This window comes from Plecotus auritus (genome assembly GCF_963455305.1).
Source record: "Plecotus auritus genome assembly, chromosome: 1".
NCBI lineage: Eukaryota > Metazoa > Chordata > Mammalia > Chiroptera > Vespertilionidae > Plecotus > Plecotus auritus.
This window is the reverse complement of record NC_137770.1, coordinates 165,217,190-165,233,220: the sequence shown is the minus strand read 5'-3', so window position 1 is coordinate 165,233,220 and position 16,031 is coordinate 165,217,190. Positions and strand designations below refer to the sequence as shown.

The window sequence follows — 16,031 nt, the reverse complement described above, 5'->3', positions numbered from 1 at the left end:
AACACATATTATAAACGTGTGCAGTGTCAAAGGAGGAGAACCGCAGCATTAAAAGCAGCTTTGTCTACTAGGCATAGAAGACTCTGTTGTCCGTCTCTCTGTTGTCCGTCGATACACTGGCAGCAACTTCAAAATGAAAGAGAGAAAAGGAAAAGAAAAAAGGAGCTGGGACCCCTTTTATTTTCTCTGTTTAAAATCCAACAGAAAACAAACATCGATTCTGTTATACACTGACATTTCCAAAGTACAGCGTTTGTACAGGAGGACTAAGGACAGAAAGCGTGGCCGAGATGCCAACCTGAGGGAAGTGCGCCTCACAGGGCTTTCCCGTGGTACTGGGGAGGGGCCACTTCGTAGTCGCTGGCGCTGAACAAAGTCGCCGAGTTCTTTGCCAGGTACTTGAGGCAACAGTGCAGGTAATTCAGTAACAAGGCCAGGCTGTTCTCGTCCAGAGGCGTATAGGCCAGCATGGCGCCGATGCGTACAAACAGTCTCAGTCAGGGGTCCCCAAACTTTTTAAACAGGGGGCCAGTTCACTGTCCCTCAGACCGTTGGAGGGCCGGACTATAGTTTAAAAAAAAAACTATGAACAAATTCCTATGCGCACTCTGGGCCCGGGACTAGTTGGCTGCTAAGCAGGACAGGCAGCGGCACCCTGCGGGCCGGATAAATGTCCTCGGCGGGCCGCATGTGGCCCGCGGGCCGTAGTTTGAGGACCCCTGGCGCTCCTACACCTGGGGCCTGGGCGCGTCAGGGTGGTCCGCGAGGATTTCGGCATACTGCGGCCTCTCAAACTTGCAGAGCAGCGGAGTGCCCAACAGGACGTTGAAGTACTCCTCGATCCCGGCCACCACTTCATTCACAGCATGCTCCTTATTATCCGTGTTCCCACGAGACTTCTTGTAATTTGCGTAATCCTCCAGGATGGAGTCCACATTCTTCTTGGCAGGAAGATAAAAGGGCTGTTTCTGGAGGGTAATTAAGTCCCAGTCATCAACCAGCTATGGTTTCAGCTCTTCAGGAATCTTTACGTTGACTTCAGCTCTGTTCATGAGTGTCTCCTCGTTTTCCACAGTCGGATCCACTCGCGCCCTCTTCTTTCGAGGAGGCTGAGGGGTCTCGCTGGTGCTGCCACCGGCTCCATTCCCAGGTGTTTTCTGTTTGTTCTGTTTTGTTTTCATTCCACGATCTTCTGCTGCAGTCCCGACATCTTCCTCCCCCGGGCGCCCCTCTCATCATCCCTCCGCATACTGCTCCTGATAGGCCTTTTGCAGTTCGCGCTGCTTCTGCAGGTTGGTGTCCACGTATTTGAGCACTCTGCTCTCCGGGACCCACTCCTCCCAATTTTTATTCCAGCCGCTGTAATGTATCAAGTATTTCACTTGTTTGTCCTTTATGGCAACCTTTACACACTTTGCTTCATAGAGAAGGTGCCCGTGAAAGCACAGCACTCGCTCACCCTCCTGGAATTTAGGCTTCGGGTCCTGCTTCGGAGCCATTTATAGGGATTCGCTGCTGCCGCCTCCTCCTCCTCCTTCTCCCACCACCCAACTACCGCCCCCCACTCGCCACCCCACCCAGCTGAGCGTCAGACGCCGAGGGCAGCACCCGCTCTACATCCCGGGCGCCCAAACACCTCACAGAAGCCGCTGATCCTGTTATTTTTGTCATGTGAACGTGAGCCACGAGTCTTAACTCATAGTTCTAACATTCAATACCTTTGGTCCATCTCTCAAATTTCATTCTCATCGCCAAGACCGTGTCACGGGCTGTAGAGCAAATCATAAGCTTAATCTTCAGTGTGGACTAAGAATGCTCAGTATTAAAAATCATATCTGTTAAATGTGTCATTAACACGAACAAAGACATGATCTGTCCTATCCAGATTTCCGCCCTTGGTTATAACATTTTTTTTTCTTGATGCAGAAAAATAAAAGCTGAGCCTTGAGGTTGGAGGCTCAGACACACCACCCCCTCAGCCTGGTAGGTCAGGATCCACAGTCAGTTTCCATCTCACTTTATGTTTTTCAAAAGATGAGTGTGCAAAGCACAGGTTTTTGTTGTCATTTTCCCAACCTCTGTGAGAAGGACCAAAGGCAAACAAACCTTCAGGGTGGCTCTTCTCAAACAGGCAGCTCTCGCTGAAGGATTTGGGCGCAGGGCAGCCGCGATGCGGGCTTGTGTCCCTCAGGCTTTGCCCATAGGTGTCGGCTGGTCTGTGCAGAACTGGTCAAGTACAGATGGGGGCAAAAGTAGGTCTACAGTTGTAAGTCGGCGAAACACAGAGTTTGTGCTTGTATTAATTATTATTTCTGTATGAACAACTGTAAACCTACTTTTGCCCCACCCTGTATATGGTTGGAGTGAGCGGAGAGGCCTCTTTCCTGAATACTTGCAAATAGAGCCAAGTTAAGTGCTCTTCATGAATTATTTCTTTTGGTTCTCACTACTACCCCCACGGGGCACGCTTACTGCCCTGATTTTAAAATTTAGAGCAATTTTATAACATTGGGAATAAATATTAGGCCCAGTTCTTAGCCACACACTGGAAACAGGTCTTCTAGCTTCTAATTTTCTGTTTCAGAGAATCTGTCAGAGACGTAAACCAGCCAGTGGCCGCAGTCCGCACAGCCTGCCAGCACCACTCTCTGCCGGGCGCACCCGCCTGGTTTTGCAGATGGTGCCAGCGGCTCCTTCAGAGCGCCCTGCTTGGGCCAGGGAGCTGCCTCAGGTGTGGTGTTTCCTGCAGGCCCCGGACGAGGCTTCCGCATGCTCCAGGCAGTGCCAGGAACCTCCCATGGGCCGGTGTGTGGAGGTGTGTCCTTCCCAAGCCGGTCCTTCCTAGGGATCATAGAACTTGACACTTCCAAGGCCATGTGCCTCCTGATCCTCACCACGGGGCTGGGCGCCGGGGCTGGCCACCCCCGGGTCATGGTGGGGACGCTGAGGCTCCAATGACAGGCGGTGTGGGAAGCTGGGAGTAGGATGGGGAATTGCGCTTCCAGCCCTGAGCTTGCTGGCTTTCTCCGTTGCCTCCAAAATGTGCTTCCCCAGTGTGTGCTAGCCTCTGGATGGCGCAGAGAACACAGGAACCCCTGAGTCCAGCCCCCCACCCAGGGCAGCCAGGCCCTGTACCGTCCCCCTTCCCCCAGCCTCGAACCTGCAGGCCCGCTTTCGGAAAGGCTTCTGCTGACAGGTACATTGCTGTCCTGTTGGACACGCACACGATTAGTTTTATGTCCACTGGGCTGTGCACACCGAGGCTGCAGTCACACGAGGGCGCACGGATGTGCCGCGCGCATCCTGTTGTACATTCTCTGAAACGTGGCCCGGCATAATTCAGGCCTTCCTTCTTTGTTAAGTTTTGGATTGCTGTAATTTTGCTCGCTAAGTCTTAAATATCTATTGGCCAAAATGAGTAAAATCTGCCCGATTTGGGCTCCATGGGGCCTGCCTGTGCCAGCCTGCTAGGGGGTGTGTTTTTGAGGACGATTCTCTTACCACTGAGGAGGGGCCGGTTGTGCTGGTACGAGGGGGGCAGCTGGCCGATGTCCTTGGCCCTGTGGCTCATCACCCGGCAGAGGTGGCCGGTGTGGTGCAGGCTGCCCACGACGATGCTGTGCAGGTACACGGGCTCGATGAAGTGGCAGAGGAGGGCGCCCTGCAGTCCCAGCACGTTCCACCTGGAGGAAGGGAGAGGGAGGAGTCAGTGCGTCTGCCCGCTGGGGTGAGGACGGAAGGGGCAGCCTCTCAGGTCCCCCTCGACCCAGGCGGGCTCCAGCTGGGCCTGTTGTGCAAGGCACCTGGGCTTCTCTTCTCTCCGCTCTGTCCCCGAGTGTCCCTGTCCCCACCACCGAGACTGATGGGAGCCATCAGCTCTGGCCTCCTGCTGTGAATGAGCTGAGCTTCCTAACTGCTGGGGACAGGGGCTGACGTGGTCTGCACTTTAATAGACATGGCCTCTGCTTCTGGAAGTGGATTGTTAGGTGGACTGGAAGCTACATATTTTCTCAGGGACTTAAAATTAGATTAAAAGGGATAGAAGACACTCAGTCCATGACGTGAATCTGCATTTTTCTTTTCTTTCTTTTTTTTTTTTTTTTTACAGAGAGGAAGGGAGAGGGATAGAGAGTTAGAAACATCGACGAGAGAAACATCGATCAGCTGCCTCCTGCACACTCCCTACTGGGGATGTGCCTGCAACCAAGGTACATGCCCTTGACTGGAATCGAACCTGGGACCCTCCAGTCCGCAGGCCGACGCTCTATCCACTGAGCCAAACCAGTCAGGGCTGCATTTTTCTTTATATGAGCTGGGAAGTATCAGAAATTTAGTTTATTTCAGTTTAGGGGCATACTCTCGCCCCGCCCCCCCATCCTCCACAGTCAGCGTGACCCGTAGTGTTGGAATTAAGTGACATTAGTAAGCGTCCTTGTTTTGCTCTGGGGTGGCTTTAGAGGCTGGATCAGAGATGAAGGGGAGCCCATTTTCTCTGAAATAGATAAGCACTGGCTGAGTGTTTTTGCTTCTTCAAGCAAAGATGACGGGCACTTTAAGATTGTTTTTTTCTCCCTACATTTCGGCGGTGCAAGGTTACGTGTATCTGATACTTAAGGCACCAGGCTGTGGTTTCCACGCTAAATAATGCGTTTAAGACCCCACCGCCATCAGCAGCGAGCATTATGCAGCTAATTTCTTACATCATTGTTCTTTTCATTAATTAACATTTCTCCGCGTGAGAGCGGTTATTGTGGGGCCGCCGTGCCGCACGTTTCTTTTTCATGATTAATAAGGAGTCATTACATTTTCCCTTTCCCGAAGCAGTCAATTAACACAGAGCCCTTCCCGTTAATTACCGCGTGTTCGCACCAGCCTGCCCTACCTGGAGAGCAATCTGCCCCAGAACCTGCGACACCGATTGCTTTAAAAAGTTCTCTTTAAATTTTATTCCAAAAACACAAGCAATTTAGCCGGCGACATTAATCTGCCTCGGAAGCACCGTGGTGAATGAAGAGCATCTTTCAATCTCATGCAAGAAGAGGCAGCCATCTGGCCGGCGAGGGCGGCGCCGCCCGCTCCCTGCGCACGCGCGGGTCATTAACGCACTGTGTTCATCCACACAGAGCTCCAGTGGAATATAAAAGGTAATATTTATATACAAACAATTTAGTGCTGCCATTTAAACAGCCGTTGGTTTTATGAAACGTTTGCTTTATCAGATTTGCGCAGCTTCCCTTACACAAGAGGATGGTGGTCACTGGGGCGGCCCCGCCATTTCTCTCTGGGGGGAACCAAAGGCTTGTCCTCTGCGTGTTTGTGACTTCGCCAAAGGGGGACTGTCAGAAAGTTTGGGAGGGGCACGCGTTTCTGAAAGCCGCACAAGAGCTTATCACAGATTTCGGGGACCCCTTCGTTCTGCTGTGCCGTTTCTTGCACGGACCTTTGTTTTCCCGTGGGCAGCGCAGTCGGATGTGGCAACCTGGGGCCTGGGCGGCGCATTCAGCGAAATCCCCACAAGGAGTGTGTGGTGGCCGGGCTGTTCTGGAAGGAGCGACCCCCATGTGTCTGAGTGGTGATTATGGGATTTGGCTCCTTCCCTTAAGTCAGAAACTGGAATTTCTAAGGACAGACCAAAAAGTGAGGGAAAACTCAACAAAATCACCTTTTGGCAGTTTGCAGTAATATGGGCTGCAAAATGCCAAATCGCCTTTAGATTTGAAGAGGCTGGGAAGGTATGCCAACAACAACAACAACAAAAAACCTCATTTAACAGCAAATCTGCTTCCCTATAAAAGTTCTAGGTATTCGTTTTTCATGTTTGATCCAAATATAGGCTTTCTTGCATTCGTATGCATTGATGAGAGAAGATTTCCTTGCAGTGAGTGGCCGAGATGGGGTAGATTTTCAGGGATGATGGTAAGTTACCATTTATGGTGAAGGACTCTGGGGTGCAGACCTCAGTGAGTGTCTCATCATTCCTCAGATAGGTAGGGAAGTTTTAACACTTCTTATCAATTAAAAGCAGGGATGTGGATGTTTTGCCGCTCGTTAAGAAAGCACTTTCTTGAAATAAGCTACGTCTTGAACAATAAAATTAGTATTCCTAGACGAGATATTACTGTACGTTAGGCCACTCGCGTACTGTCTTTGAACAAAACTTCTGAAACGTGTTTGATTGGTTCTGACTCTACGGGATTGTCTAAAGGCAAATTACTTCTGTATCTGGTTTCCTGTAAAAACTTTTTCCACCGAGAGAAAAACAACCTTCTCCTTGCCTGGCTACAGGAGTTTAAAGCTATTCAGCTACCACGATCAATAAAACCAAATGTCTTCCTGATGTAGGCGGGAGGATTTTCAGCATTCAGGGTTGAATGGAAAAATACCTCTCCTTTTGTTCAAACAGCCGCTATTACTGCCATGTTGACAGAGAAAAAAAAAAAAAATCCCATGTCTGGTTTTCAATATAGAAAGTCCCTAAATAAATATTTTTTTGTCTGTTTGTCAATCACTGAAATACCAAAGGTAAGTGGGGAGGGATCTTGGGAGAAGGCTGCCTTCTTTTAACCAAGAGAAGCAATCTCCTCGCAGTTCAAACCCCGGCTCCAAGGGTCCGTGGAGGTAACCTCAGGGAGGGATCTTTCTTCAGACGGTCGCTGCCCATCTGCGCCTGGGACGCAGGCAGAGAGCAGTGGTTGCCGGGCACGTTTGATGGTTGCTCTTCCTGCCTGTTGCTTTTGCCACTTGACATAGCCCAGAAAGGACATGGAACTCTCCACTGTGACAGTGAAGTTGGGGCTGCATCGTTCAAGTACCATCAAAAACATATACCTAACCTAGCAAAGACCGGTCACATGGAACAACTGAGCAGAATGGGAACACCAGGAATAAGCCCTAATAAATGTGCAGGGACTCAGGCATTGCCCCACAGCAGTGGTTTCCAACTTCAGCGCTCACTGGGCCCATCGGGACCTTTGGGACTCCCCTGATGCTGGGTGCCCCCAGACTCTGATAGGCTTGGTCCGGGTGCAGCACCGCCCAGTATTTTCAGTACCCCCAGGTGATGCTAACGGGAGCCAGCACTCAGAACTGCAGCAAAGCACACAGCACAGATTTTGGAGTAAAAAAATTAGGTGGAACACGGGTCCTGACAGAAGTCAGCTGTGCCACCCTTGACCACTTCCTGTTCCTCTAAGTCACTGCAGGTCCTCCGAGCTGGGGCAGGGCTGCAGGTGATTCTGATGGTCCCTGTGCTGGTCATATGGTCATAGCAGTAATGTAACTTCTCCATTACGCAATGGTCTCCATCATTGTGAAGGCTGTTGTCTAGGGCATGACACTCTCCCCTTCTCATCCTCTCCCATCCCCAACCTCACAAGTTCTCCCCTCACTTCTTTGACCAAGACAGGCAATGATGCCAAGTCAGAGGCATTTCTGCACAATGGCCCATCGGATGGGCCCCATCCCATTGCAGGTCTCCTGATATCTCTCCTTGGGCCTTTCTAAGCAAAAGAGAAGACCAGTGATGCTTCCACTCTGTAATATCACTGCTAGGAATTCATCCCAGGCATATACTCTCAATAAAAGGCCAGGAGATATTATATATATATATATATATATATATATATATATATATATATATATATATATATGCAGAGTCACAAGAGGATTGTTTGCAATTGCAAACAAAACAAAATAAAACTGGAAATAATAGAATTGCCTCTTAGCAGGGAATGGCTAAGTAACGTATGGTGCATTCAGGAAGAATATAGATACAACTGCCCACAGCCTGCCTGACACTGGGGCATGAGTCACCAGGTGCCCTATCTGCGCGCCTGACCTCCTGGCTGCACCTCCCGGCTGGACTGCTCTTCTCTCCCAACGGCCATCCTGCTGGCACCCCTCTCCTCACGCCCCTCGTAGGCCATGAGCCGGCCAGTCACAGCGTTGCCACAGAACCCACACATGTGTCACCCGCCCTCACTCATGCTGTCACCTCCACCAGCCTCTTCCTGGACCCCAGCTGCTGTGCTGTGCAGGGTCCCCATAGCCCGTGAAGGGACCCCCGGCTGCCGGCCAACGCCCACATGCCAGCCCTGAGAGCACGCCATGAAGGTTGGCAGCCGAACAAACGACCTCTGTCAGGCCCCTAAGCTTTGGGGTGGTTTGTTACGCACAGCAGATGACTGGTGGAGTCAGCGACATTTTCTGAGTTGTTCTCCGCTGTGTCTCTAGGTCCCAGGTGCTGTCAGTCCTTCTCATCCCAGCCTCCCGCACGGGCGAGGCTCTGGGGGTGGCGACGCAGCGACCACTCGGGGATAGAGAGAGCCTTTCCCGTGGCTGAGTCTGGAGAGGGGCCCCTGGGGCCTGGCCGTGGGCTCTGGCTGCATCGGCTTCTTGATCCCTGGGCGGCAAACTGTGCTTACCCTGTGCGGTGCCTTTTTATTTCTTTTGTGACGGTGGAAGCCGTGAGAGGGAGCTCTGCCCTGTGTGTGCATCACGCAGGCTCACGTTCATGGCTGTTTCTCTCCCGCCCTGTGACCTTGGCCTCGCGGTCCCCACCGTGTCCCGCTGACATCATGGCCTTTGTGAACTGTCTGTGCATTCTCTTACATTGTCATTTAGGCCATGCCTGTTTCCTGTTAACACTCCCGTTGTCTCTCACTTGACTAACGAGGTTTCTAGCGTCCCTTCTGCAGACACGAAGCTTTGCCGTGTCCAGTGGGTGGCGGGTGGCCGGTGGCGGGTGACAGGCCGTGGGCTGCTGACTTAGACCTGGGTGCTTCCCAGTGGGGTGGCAGGATGACAGGGGGCAGACACAGAGCATTATTAGTGGTTGCTACTACTTTTATGTTGGATCAATATCATTGAATTTATCACTCCCTGCTTTTACCACTAGGGATAGTGTAAGATTTAACCTAGAAGCTATAAGATTACCACACAGTCTTTGGGAAAGAAAGAGGAAAAGGTGATTAAACAAGCTATGAAAATTTGGGGCTGGGTGTTTGGGAAGAACAGTTTTTTTTTAAGGACCTGTGTTTTGAGATTGGAAAAATGAACAGCACTCTCATGTGATTTCAGGAGAGCCAGCGATGCCTCCCAGGCAAGGTGACTGCCAGTAAATCAGGTGCCAGGGCCCCCGCGGCTGGGGGCCCAGAGGAGAGGCTCACCTTGAGGACCGTGAGCGGCAGTCGTGCTGTCGGGAGAAACCCGCTCTCCACAGCCTGGAATCCACGTTCAGACGCCAGGCAGTGCCGGCCTCCCCAGGGAGCAGCTGGGATTTTTACAGCTCATTTTTATGGAGAAAGTTTTAATCTGCTCATTTAAAGACCCATTGCGATCAATAATCAAGCTCAGGTACTTAAAATTAGAAACCATGTCTAAAGGAACATTAGTTCCAGAAGCTTTAGATTTTTATATGCTGCTCAACTTTTGATTCCTAGAGACAAAAGCCAGAAACACCTCCCTGTTCCCCCCTCTAGGGTGCCAGCGTCGGCCTGCTGGTGAGGTGCAGGTCAGCCTCTCACAGCCAGAAAAGCAGGTGGCGTGCACGGGACGTGGCGGCGACAGTGACGTTGGCTGTTGTCTGTGTCCTTGTCACATGGAGGCGTGGAACTTTGTTGATTGGACTCCTTTGAGTTGAAGGACAGTGGGACTACCATGACTTTGGTGTGCCACCCAACCCAACTTGTGGTGTTGAAGGTTAATTTTCATTGATGTGGGGACACGACCCTTTTCTGTAGTTTCCTTCCATCTTCACCGGGTGATGTTAATGGTGGCATTTTAGGAATAGATTTTACTATAACTTTTTTGTTTGTTTTGTTAATCCTTACATGAGGACATTCTTCCCTTTGCTCTTCAGAGAGAGTAGAGGGAGGAAGGGAAGAAGAGAGAGAGAGAGAGAGAGAGAGAGAGAGAGAGAGAGAGAGGGAAACATTGCTCTGAGAGACACATTGACTGGCTGCCTCCTGCACCTACCCCAGCCGGGGGCGGGGTGTGAACCCGAAACTCAGGTATGTGCCCTTGATTGGGAATCAAGCCCATGACCCTTCGGTGCACGGGCTGATGCTAACCCCTGAGCCATTCGGCCAGGGCACTATGACTTCTTCTTGTTCTGTGATTTTCCAAAGACTGAATGAGTTGGGCTGAGTAATATCTCTCACCCAGGGCTGTCACAGCAAACCACCACAAACAGGGTGGCCTAGTAAACAAAGGACGTTCATTTTGTCACAGTTCTGGAGGTCCAGGTGTCAACAGGGCTGTGCTTCCCCTGGAGGGTCTGGGGAGAATCAGTGCCAGGCCCTCTCTAATCTGCCAGTGGCTGTGCCGTCTTTCCTGTCCCTCAGCTCGGAGACGCAGCGCTCCAGTCGCTGCCTCCATCTGCACGTGGCTTTCTCCCTGTGTGCCTGTCCCCAGCGCCCTCTGCCTCTCTTACAAGATACATGTAGTTGTGCTGAGACCCCATCTGAATAACCTAGCATAAGCACCTCCTCTCACCATCCTTAACTCAGTATCACCTTATATAGAAGGTCACAGTCACAGGGCCTGAGGACATGGACATATCCTTTGGGGCCACCATTCAGCCCGGCACTCCTGCTGGGGTCCATCAAGTGATCTGCCCCATCTCTTGTTTATGACGACCTATGGTTTACCCTCCACCAGAGCTCCATACCCCACTGTGGGGAGGATGTCACAAGTATGGATGTGGAGAGTTGGGAGCCTCAGGAAACTGTGCCGACGGCTTATGAGATACATGTAATATACAATGTTGTAGTTACAATATGAGACACAATGTTACACACAATGTTATAGACATAATATGAGACAATGTATGTACACTGTTATAGACATAATATGAGACAATGTATGTACAATGCTATAGACACATGATGAGACACAGTGTTACATTGATTAAGGTTATATTTTAAAAGGAGCCATGATTGTAGCATTAAGCAATGGCTTTTGAGAAAACTGCTCTAAGCAGCAAAATCCTGACAACAGGAAAAATGTGCATTTAGGAAAAAAGATTAACGCAAATGTAAAAGCTGACTGCTATTTTCTGCTATTGGGAATTGGCTAATTGGTTACTTCCTGATTTTCATCTTCTTTAATTTTTTTCTTATTGTCTTTTACTTTTTAATGGGGAACCGCCTGCTTGGAGCTGGTTTTCCAGCGGTGACGAGTGGATCTCCTAATGCTGTTTCCGTTGTTCCCCTTTCACCAGGACCAGCTCCAGGGCGTGCAGGGCTGTCTGTGGCCATGGGACTTTGTGGCCTTGCTTTGCTGTTGGCGCAAAGCCAGTTAACCCATAAGAATCATATGAAACGGCTTTTATCTTCAAGGTGGTCTTTAGCTCCAGGGTTTTAACTAAAATTTCTTTTTGACCAAAAGTCCAGAAAGGAGAAGTTATTTCACTATCAAAAGACTCATGGCCTAAGAATTTTCCTGTTAATTCCAATGACTCTGTTCATAAGAAAAGAAATAAGACTTTGTTTTCGGCCACGTTCAAAGTAAACATTATTCTTAAAGGAAGAACAACTTATCTGTTGTAGCCCACTTCAAGATTCCGGGGTGTTTTCCCATCGAAGGGGGAGAAAGAGCTCTGGCTGCAACTCAGGATGCTATGTTCGCGTCCGGTTGGCTGTGGGTGGCACCTCCCACCTCCCACTGCACAGTGCTGTCCCAGGCATTGCTGCCAAAGGAGCTGAGTGTGACTGTGCTCAGGAAGCCTGGGGACCAGCCTGCTTTCTGACCAAGGCATTCAAGAAAGCAGGCCTCATTAGCTGTGCCAACTAGTGGACACACCTGGCACATCACACATGTTCCCCTGGCCTTGGGCCCAGGTCTTTGAAATGTGTTGAACAACAATATCATTAACAGCAGCCCTGTTCACCTTGGAGAGTCCGTCACCTTGAGTACTGGACTTAGAGAAATTGAAAACATTGTGGAAAATGGGCGTCTGCAGGTGCACAGCTTCAGAAGACCGGGTTCTTATCAGGTGAAAGCAGTCCTTTGGGGCCAAGGATGAGTAATTGGTGAGGTTCTTGGTGCAGAGGCAGGTGGGACCTCGAGAAGCTGTGCAGGATGGGGTCCTGCCCTTTTGAGCGAGTGCCCCCACCTGTCGTTGATCTGGATCCCTGAGCGGGGCGGTGGCCAAGGTGCATCAGGGGGAGCAGGTCTAGTGACAGCTCAGGATTTTCCTGAGTGGGGAGGAACGTTGTCTACGGACAGAGGGGCTGTGCAAGTCTCCCACTTGCGCATGCGAGCTGACCTTTTTACTTATGATGGAGAGAAATTTGTTCATTAAGTGTTTCCCAAGAAACGTAAATAAAGGTCTTGTGAAAAAAGTGCAGGAAATCAATGCTTAGGGGATTGGCCTTATTTTTAGTGGGGTGCTAACCTTGATAAAGAATGGAGACAGACGTGAGCCCCATCAGTTAAGCCGTCACCCTTTTCCATCACACCTACTTCCTGAAGACTCATGACTGTAGCCGGGGGTTATAGAGTGTCCCAAAGCCAGGGCAGAGAGGACCAAGGGGAGGGTAATTGGAAACATTAGCTGACATGTAAGGGAATGGGGAAAATGATCCCATTGATGGAACTCTAGGAAGTCTCTCTGCCAGGTTTTATGGCTCATTTAGGCCACTGTGAAAGTTTCAGGGCTTCTATAACATGTTTTCCTGTAAACCTGCCTTACTACTGACATTGTAAAATGGTATCAATTGTTATTCATGGGATTCCATACTCAGAATGCCTGTTGTGGTCTAATTTATATTATTACTTAGGAATTATTGATCCAGACGGCGAGACCTGTGCATTACTTTTGATCTGTAGGTGGGAAATAACCGAACTGTGTAGGCTCTTAGATCTTCTGAGATAAGCGCTTCAGTTCATTTTTCACCGACGTCAAAGGGATGGTTTGCAAAGAGAATTACAAATCTGCATAGTGGATGCATCTCCCCTACCTTAATTAAAGACATGGTTTTATTCACTGACTGTCATTTTAATACATCAGCGTCACACGGAATAGGCGCTGAAGGCAGTCCGCCTCACACTCCTGGTTCCTGGCTGCGAAATGAAACTGCCTGTGTTCAGGGAGACCTTCCTAAATCACTAAGTGCGTCTGGCTGTGGGCTCCTGGCAGCAGGTGGGGTAAGGTCCTCAGAGATTTCCTGGGAAAGGAAGCCAGTTGTTTTCGTTGGTGATAGACACGTCCCTGATGTTTATGGGCAGCGCACGTAACTTCTTCGCTTTGGCCACTGAGAAGGGCAGACCTTAGGGAGCTGGCAGAAGACGCGGTGTGCACCTATCCAAGGCCGTCTGCAGGGGGCGCTGCGAGGGCCGCGGTGTCAGCTCCCGGGCGGCTCTGTGCTGCCACAGCACTCACAGTTCCCGTGGTGGCCATTCTGAAGAGCAGGTTTCGTTCACCCCGTATTTCCTGTGCCGGCCCTCCGTACAGCGTCTGCATCCCGTGAGGGGTGCAGAGGAGCATAGCGTTTCAATCACACAGACGGTATGATTGAAAGTCAGAGCAAGCCTCTGTCTTCCCGAGTATTCATGCTCCATGATCGATACAGGTCTCGGTTGTTGTCGAGGGCTAGCGCCATGTCAGCCACAAGCGCAGCGCTGAGCGGCTCTACCAGCACCCGGCTCTATCTCCACCGCTCGGCATCCCTGACGCGCCTTTGGGGGATTAAACGCCGCCTGGCCGCCTGTTAGGACAGCCTTTCACCCACCTGTCCCTGAGTCCACGGCCCACTGCTCGCCGTCTCCTCGGTCCGCGTGCCCGTGTGCAAGGTGCTGATGGGACGTGAGCCACGGAGGTCACTGGGCGGGAGGCGGCCCGGACTGGGTGCTGAGTAGAAGCCGGAGCCTCTGCCCTCAGGGATCAGGCCCTGGGCCCGCCCCACGTGGAAGGAGCCACCTGCCCCAGGGGCCTGGGAGGAGGGCAGGGGCTCCCTTCCTGAGCTCGGTGACCGTGACCGCCAGCGGTGCAGAGGAGGCCAGAGGCTCATGGAGAGCCAGGTGAGCGTGGACAGTGCTCTCCGGAGACCGGCTTAGAGAGAGTCTCCAGCTGCAGCTCCAGGAGTGCGTTGGGCTTCGGGATTTATTTCTGAGGATGAGAAAGATGAGCTGATGTGATGATGACATGGTCTGCTTCCGGCAGAGGGTGCAGAACGACAGGGAGGTGTGGCGGCGGGAGGCAGGCGGGAGGCGCGTGGCGGGGGAGGCCCCAGAGAAGCGAGAGGCTGGATGCAGCGAGGATGAGGAATGGGATGACGACTTTCTTGCAAAGTGTGGGAGAGCTGGAGGTGGGTTTTCACTTGTGGCTTCTGTTTCCCCACCGAGGTGGGACAAGGGCCATCCCTGCATGGCCGCGGCTAGTTTCGCAAGCCTGTGAGTTAAAGGGGTCTGTCCAGTCCCACTGTCCTGTGTTCAGCCCTCACACACACCGAGTCTGGGCTCCTGATCCGTGAATTCACACTGTCCCCCGACAGAGAGGACAGACAGCAGAGCCAGCCTTAAACATGCTATTTCCAGACTCTGCACACAAGTTTAAGACTCCTCATGACACTGACATTCAGTGGTAGGCTGGTAACAGTTGGCTCAAAAAAGAAAGGAAAAAAGACACTGATTTGTAGGTCTTGCCAGTTTCCATGGTGTAAATACCATCCCTGTGGCCGACTTCAAGTAAATTCCAGCGTGCTGTCACTGAGCGCAGGTTTGGGTGGAGATGAGCAGTGGCACGCATCTCGCCCTGTAGACACAGTGGGTGCTAATAACTCCAAGAGCAAAAGTAATAAAAAATGTGGTAAAATAATTAGGAAAGGAGTGAAATTTGGGTATTTATTGCCTTTGTTTTAATATAACACATTTAGTTGTAAGTTTACATAGTTTAATTTTTAATAATGGCCGTGTTTAACTATTAACCTTTGAAATTGCCTTTCAAAATTGCCTTAATCTAATTTCAATTAAATTTTGAAATTGCCTTTCAAAATTGCCTTAAAATGACCAACTCTGGTGGACCACGCTGGCTCCAGCATGCCCCGTGCCGGGTACAGTGCATCCTGGTTCTAGGTTTTATAGCCATGCGTGTCCTGCTGCCGTCACGTAGATTCTGGAAGGAGGGACCGTGACTTCCACATCTCTGTGTTCTTCACCCTCCACTTGCTGAGCTGGAATAGTTTGTCTGCATTTGTGGACGAAGGGTCTTTTGTTTGGAACATTACCTAAACCCTAGGTTTAATTTTTGATTCTGCAGAGGACAGATGAACACACGGTCTCAGATGGTCTCTTTTTGAAGCCTGTGCACAAATAATGCACGCCACAGATGCTTCTGGTCTGAATCATTAGCTTAACATATGCTCCCGCTCAAAAGTGGCGACGGTGGCCCCGCTCTCAGATAGCTGGTGCCTCGGCGCTATGTCCTCGCCTCGTGCCGGGTCTGACTCTGGTGGATGTGCAGACACCACACGCCAAGGTGAGGAGGCTGTCAGCTGCCCGGGCCTGGCACAGGCAGGACCCTTTGCCACTGGTGGCATTTTCCTTCTTTATCCTCCTCCTCGTCAGCACCCCTCCTCCTCATCAGCACCCCTCCTCCTCGTCAGCACCCCTTCTCCTCCTCCTCCTCATCACCCCTCCTCCTGGTCATCACCCCTCCTCGTCATCACCAACAAGTGCCATTGAGGAGCCACACGTGCACCTCACTGTGGTGCACAGACCCTCTTTAGACACAGGAGCCGCCACACGCAGGAGCCAACAGTACAAGGAATTCCTGGCGTGTCAGCATTGGGGATGGAGCCTGCAGGGCAAGGTCCTGGGTGGGGGGTGGGCTGGTGGGAGGCCGGCCGTGTGAACGTGAAGTGTGAGAAGAGGCAGAGGTGGCAGCGTGTCCAGGGCAGAGATGGATGGGAGAGAGACAGAGACAGAGGGAGAGAGAGACAGACAGAAATAGGCAGCAGAGACAGAGAGATAGAGATCAACAGAGACAGACAGATGCAGAAACAGAGAGAGTCAGAGAGACAGAGATAGAG

At 51.1% G+C, this 16,031-nt stretch overlaps 1 protein-coding gene and 1 pseudogene across 3 annotated transcripts in view; both read right to left on the bottom strand.

The window, feature by feature from the left end:
* Positions 1-16,031, bottom strand: part of ADARB2 (adenosine deaminase RNA specific B2 (inactive)) — a 438,045-nt gene that overhangs the window by 14,621 nt on the left and 407,393 nt on the right. For both annotated transcript variants that reach the window (XM_080665220.1, XM_080665221.1), the window contains one exon: positions 3,502-3,683. In XM_080665220.1, coding sequence (XP_080521346.1) covers positions 3,502-3,683 — 182 coding nt within the window. The remainder of the gene's footprint in view (positions 1-3,501; positions 3,684-16,031) is intronic.
* On the bottom strand, positions 315-1,499 carry LOC308246972 (mortality factor 4-like protein 1; annotated as a pseudogene). The gene is made up of 2 exons: positions 733-1,499; positions 315-512 (listed from the first exon to the last, which is right to left on the bottom strand). The product of its transcript is annotated as a mortality factor 4-like protein 1 (transcript).